We start from the raw sequence: 5,772 nt of genomic DNA on the forward strand, positions 1-5,772 counted from the left end.
GCTAATAGTTTTACTCCTTTGCAACGACCCTAATCATGCATGCATGGATGAACTCCTTTTATAATAAGTTTTGGACACAAGGTGACGTGCACTCTATCAACTTATGACCTATGCCATCCATGCATGATAGAGAATAATTTCCTATAAGAAATAATTAAATTAATATATATCTATGATAATTTTCAAAACTAGCTCCATCTGCTTCCTTGGTCCCAAACTTTGAGATCTCAACCACATGATGTAGTACACTGCCTTGCATGCAAACTACTTTCCCTGGCTATATATACTCCCCCGTTACTCAACATTAATTCAAGCAGCTCAACCAATACACACACACCAAACTCTCTCTTTAATTAATTCATCATGTTCCCAAGAAGGAGGTTCATCCTATGTGCATTTTGTGTCATCCTTGCAACACTGATCTTAGGTGCTAGCACAACAAGAAAAGGAGGAGGTGGAGGAGCTCAAGCTCAATCACAATCTCATTCGTCAATATTGAACAAAGGATTAAAGTTAGGTACTGTTTTCACTAGTGCCATGGTGTCTCCTTGCAAGGACACACTATACCCATCTGCATGTGAGTCAGCAGTAGCCTCCATTGATGGAGCTCACTTGAAGAAGACAACAGAAAAGGTTTTTGATGCATCCCTCAAGATGGCTGTGGCCGGAGCTCACTCAGCTCGCTCCATGGCTTACAACTTCACAGTTTACCACCAAAAACTAGCCTTTGGCCGGCCAACCGCCATGGACGACTGCTTTGAGCTCATGGACATCACTTTAGACCTTCTCAACGACGTCACCAACTCAAACAAGAAGGCTAGTTCTAATGATATCCAGACTTGGCTAAGCGCCGCCATCACCAACCAGGTCACCTGCCAAGAGAGCTTGGCCACTCATGGCGCCGGCTTAGCAAGCAAAGACACCATGAATGATCGAGCTCAGAGCTTGATGGAACATGTTAGTAACTCCCTGGCTCTCTATAAGTCAGTGAAAGGAAAGAAGAAGTCATCCACTGCTGGTGCTGGCCGGAAGTTACTCGCCGACGGCTACCCTTCATGGCTCTCAGCCGCTGACCGGAGGCTCCTCAAAGCCTCGCCGGAGGATATAAAAGCTGATGCTGTGGTGGCTCAGGATGGGACCGGTACTCACACCACCATTAACGAAGCTCTTGCCTTCTTATTTCAAAAGTACTCCACCGCCTCCAGCGGCGGTGGAGGCGGTGGTCGGAGTGTGATGTACCTGAAAGCAGGGACGTATAAGGGACCAATCGTCATCCCCACCAAGCAAAAGAATGTGATGATCATGGGTGACGGCAAGGGTAAAACCGTCATTATAGGCAGCAAGAGCGCCGGGTCTGGTTCGTCCACGTATCAATCAGCCACTGTCGGTACGCATTTCTTCACTTTATATTTACTCTTCTACCCTCCTACTCTTTTCTAATTTAATTTGTTCCATATCTTTTGCCATTCACGTCCTATTTATTTATTTATTTATTTATTCATTTCTTATATTATCAACAGTAGAATCCTGAAAAAAGTAGAAAAAAAAAAGCATCAATAAAGTATTAAAGTGATAAAGAGAAAAAAAAGATAGGTCGAGGACTCGAGGTTGGTTGGCTGGTGTATATAAGTCATATTTATTTGACTTTTGCTTGAGGTCTTGTATCAATGCATATCCATACAGATAAAGATGTATTATTATTATCATTATTATTTGACATAAATATATTGGTTTTTTTAATTATCTTCAATTCACTATTTTATTTGGAGCACCAAACTCTAAATTATTCTTTGATAAAATCAATAGCCTCATAGACATCTCCTAGTGAATATATATATAAATTTAAATTTAAATTTATTTATTTAAATAAATTAATTTAATCATAATCAGTAATATATTAAGGTATTTTTCCTTTCCTCATTAATGTTATCATGTAGATGTATATATATATATAAAATATTGGTTATTTTAGATAAAAGTGATCCATACTTATAATAATAATAATAATAATAATAATAATAACATAATAAGCACTATTTAGTGTAGTGGATTGGTATGAAAACAGTAAATAATGGATTTAGAGTCAATAATATTATTATATTATGGTATAAATACTGTAAAATGATATAAAATAATATATATATAAATATTATAGCTTTAGTATGGTTGTTGCTCTTGTATAATAATAATAATAATAATAATAAATAATAATATTGGTATATATATATAATATATATATGATTTTGAACAGCGGCAATGGGAGCTGGTTTTATCGGTAAAGGTTTAACGATAATAAATAACGCGGGACCAGAAGACCACCAAGCGGTGGCGCTGCGCGTCGGCGCCGATAAATCAGTGATTACACAGTGCTCAATCCAAGCTTACCAAGACACACTCTACACCCACTCCAACCGCCAGTTTTACCGAGACAATGACATCACCGGCACCGTCGACTTCATCTTCGGCAACTCCGCCGCCGTCTTCCAGAACTGTTTTATCCAACCACGCCGTGCTGGCTCCGGCCAGAAGAATTCAGTCACCGCACAAGGCCGCAGTGATCCCAACCAAAACACTGGAATTTCAATCCAGAGTTGCACTATTAAGTGCTCCTCTGACATCGATGGCACGCCCACTTACCTTGGCCGGCCTTGGCATAAGTACGCGCGTGTTGTCGTCATGGAGTCATTCTTGGATGGGTGTATTAACAAGGATGGGTGGGAGCCGTGGTCGGGGAGTTTCGCGGAGAGCACGGCTTACTATGCTGAGTATGATAACAGTGGACCTGGTGCTCGACCATCTGATCGTGTGCATTGGGGTGGTGTTCATCCTTCCATTTCCTCATCTGAAGCTTCAAAGTTCACTGTTTCGGAGTTCATCGTCGGTGATTACTGGTTGCCCGGCACCGGCGTGGATTATAAGGCTGGTCTTTGAGCCACGCATTTCGTCGAATAGCTTGTGTGCATGAAAATTACTTATGCTTTTCTTCTTCTTTTTTCTCTTATTATTATTATTATTATTATTATTATTATTATATAATTTACATATAGAACTAATAGAAGAAGAAGAAGAAGAAGGATGGGGATTTATCCGTATTTATTATTTTTTTTAAAAAAAAGGAGGGGATGGACAATGTGTGTTAATTATATATTGATTTGCAAGTGTAGATTATGAATTGATATGATTAATTATATATTCAATAAAAGTTGCTTGTCAATGTTTCTCCACTCTCCACTAATTAATTATTGTAATTTTTTTTATTATTGTTAATTTTTTTTTTTGTGTTTGTTTGTTTTTATTTTACGAATATGGTAAGTGCATATGGAGATAGGCTATCACTATTGTCACTAAGTTTAGAATTTAACCAAAAGTCTATAGGTTGATTCACATATCGTTTTTATATTATTTGTAAATTTTTATTAAAAAGTAAACTAAAATTATGTTTTTTTTTAATAAAATATATACATGGTAATTTTTATATAAAAAAATAGAAAAAAACTATTAAAAAACAGTTACAAAGGGAAAAATATCAAACAATAAAACAACAAAAATCAATTAAATTTTGTTTGAATAAATCAAAAACAAAATCAAAGACAAATACATTCATAAATACAACTGAAAGTTTAACAAATATTTATATTTTTAATTACTTGAGTTTTGAAGTTTGATTTTGAATTCTTTTTTAAAAAACATATTATACAAAAAAATTTAGTATTATTAGACCAAAAATTAATTGGTTTACCGTATACAACCCATCAAAAAATAAAGTGAAAACTTAAACAAGATTATGCATTATTTTTTCGGACTGTAGATTATAGATGGACAAAGAGAATCTATAGATAAAATCATTATGGAATCTTCGTGTTCACATATAAGTTGTTAATTTTTTTAAATTATTTACATAATTATATTTTTATATTTTCTCGTTGCCGGTCATACATATGATGTGACAAAGACGGAAAATAATTAAGAGCCATCAACAAAGAGAAAGAAGTGGACTTTTTTCTAATCGTATACTGACGGCTAAACCTACCTAATGTTTAATATAATATATAAATAATTCGCATTCAATAACAAATTTAATTTTTCCTCTGGGAGTCTGAGTCATCCATTAATTCCTATCCAAAGGAGAGGTGTTTCATGCAAGCAAGCCAGCGTGCATGATAGACCTTTCATTTTTATTATTATTATTTTTTTAAAGGACGTGGATAAACCACCAATAATAGAGCTTTTTTCTAGAAACCTTTTATCCAAATTGAACTTAGTAATGATAATAATAATAATACATAGGTGCATATATATATATATATATATATTATTTGGTAGGAATGTTGTTGTATTGGGCTGAGCCCAATCCAAGTGGTGTCGGCTTATGGATCAAAATCAAAGCTCTTTCACTTTATAATTATTTTCTATCAAACTCTTTTTTATAATTAATCTTTTCATCCGTTTTAAATAACATAAATATGTTACTGGGTTCTATTAATTTTTATAATTAATCTTTTCATCCGTTTTGCATAACATAAATGTGTTACTAGGTTCTATTTTAATTCAAAATTGAGGGAAAAATATTTCAATTTTTAATGCCTATAAATAGTTTTTTTTTCTTAGACAACCTATAAATAATGTTTTTTTTTTTTGTTTTTATTATTTGAGCATATCTTAGAGCTGTAAAAGTTAGGGGGTAATACATGGTTGAGGTGAAGTAATTAGGCAAACTCCATGCTTCACCGACGGCCAATTTTGGTCGATTAAGCGTCGAGTCAGCTAGCGTGGGGTGTTCGCCTCGAGTGTCGAGTGTGGCTCTCCGAGTTCGATCCCCATCTCACGTAAAGTGAGGGTACGATTCGGTGGTGGCCGATTCACGCGTGTTCGTCGCAGGTTCGCGACATGTCGTTTTTCTATAATAAATAAAATAAAATAAAAACTCCATGCTTCTCACTAGGTTTTTATAATTTTGGAAATTTTGATATATACAAAAATACAATGAAAACTATAACACTATAATTAAATAAGTTCAGACGATGAAAACTATTGCCCTAGCTTGGTTTTAAAATGTCTCATGAATATTTATTGCCTAAACAACAAGTGCAATAAACAATTTTTAGTTATTAATAAACAAAAATTTAAACATAATAAAAAAATATTTAAATTTGTCCTAAAAAAATACTCTAGAAGCAGAATATACATATATTTTTAAATATTCTATTTTTTAAAAGCTTTTTATTTTTATATGTCAATTCAAAAATATATGAAGTATTAAATAATTCTTCTTTTTTTTTTTGCAAAATTTACCCCCTATCATTAATTCATTTTTACCCTTTTTAATATTCTTTTGAAAAACATAAAACATCCATGGTGAGAGTGGGGATAAAAGATATAATTAAAATAGATAGAAGTTAATGATATATTTATATATTTTCAAATAAAAGTTACTTTTGAAGACTAATATATATATTTTTTATAAATTTAACAATATTAATTGATTTTAACTGAGTTTTTAATTGCCATAAATTGGTTGAAGCAGGCGTATAATTTGAATGGGAAGGAATAGTACCACGCATTATATATATATATATATCGAACTAGCTATTAGGGATATCAGTAAATAATAATTCTACAAATGCCTTTATAATAGTTGTTGGATTTAAATTCAATGGATGCAATATAAAGTGAGATAAATAGTAATACAAACTGTTGAAGTGGGTTTTTTTTAAAAAAAATTGGGTACAACCCACCCACCAATTTTTTTTTAACCGAGTACAATCTTTTAAC

The 5,772-nt window shown here is 33.3% G+C and overlaps 1 protein-coding gene across 1 annotated transcript; it reads left to right on the forward strand.

The window, feature by feature from the left end:
* Window positions 1–215: 215 nt before the first annotated feature.
* LOC120282701 (pectinesterase-like) lies at window positions 216–3,028 on the forward strand. Its single transcript, XM_039289553.1, has 2 exons — window positions 216–1,387; window positions 2,252–3,028. The coding sequence occupies exons 1-2, from the start codon at window positions 364–366 to the stop codon at window positions 2,929–2,931; spliced, it is 1,704 nt and encodes a 567-aa protein (XP_039145487.1). The 5' UTR covers window positions 216–363; the 3' UTR covers window positions 2,932–3,028.
* The last annotated feature ends 2,744 nt before the right edge of the window (window positions 3,029–5,772 follow it).

This window comes from Dioscorea cayenensis, chromosome 18, assembly GCF_009730915.1.
Source record: "Dioscorea cayenensis subsp. rotundata cultivar TDr96_F1 chromosome 18, TDr96_F1_v2_PseudoChromosome.rev07_lg8_w22 25.fasta, whole genome shotgun sequence".
Lineage (NCBI taxonomy): Eukaryota > Viridiplantae > Streptophyta > Magnoliopsida > Dioscoreales > Dioscoreaceae > Dioscorea > Dioscorea cayenensis.

What these genes read in the sequence shown, in the direction of transcription:
- LOC120282701 (XM_039289553.1), top strand. Translation starts at nt 364, where the DNA reads ATGTTCCCAAGAAGGAGGTTCATCCTATGTGCATTTTGTGTCATCCTT. An exon ending in GTATCAATCAGCCACTGTCG is followed by an intron (nt 1,388 to 2,251) that starts GTACGCATTTCT and finishes GATTTTGAACAG; the next exon opens with CGGCAATGGGAGCTGGTTTT.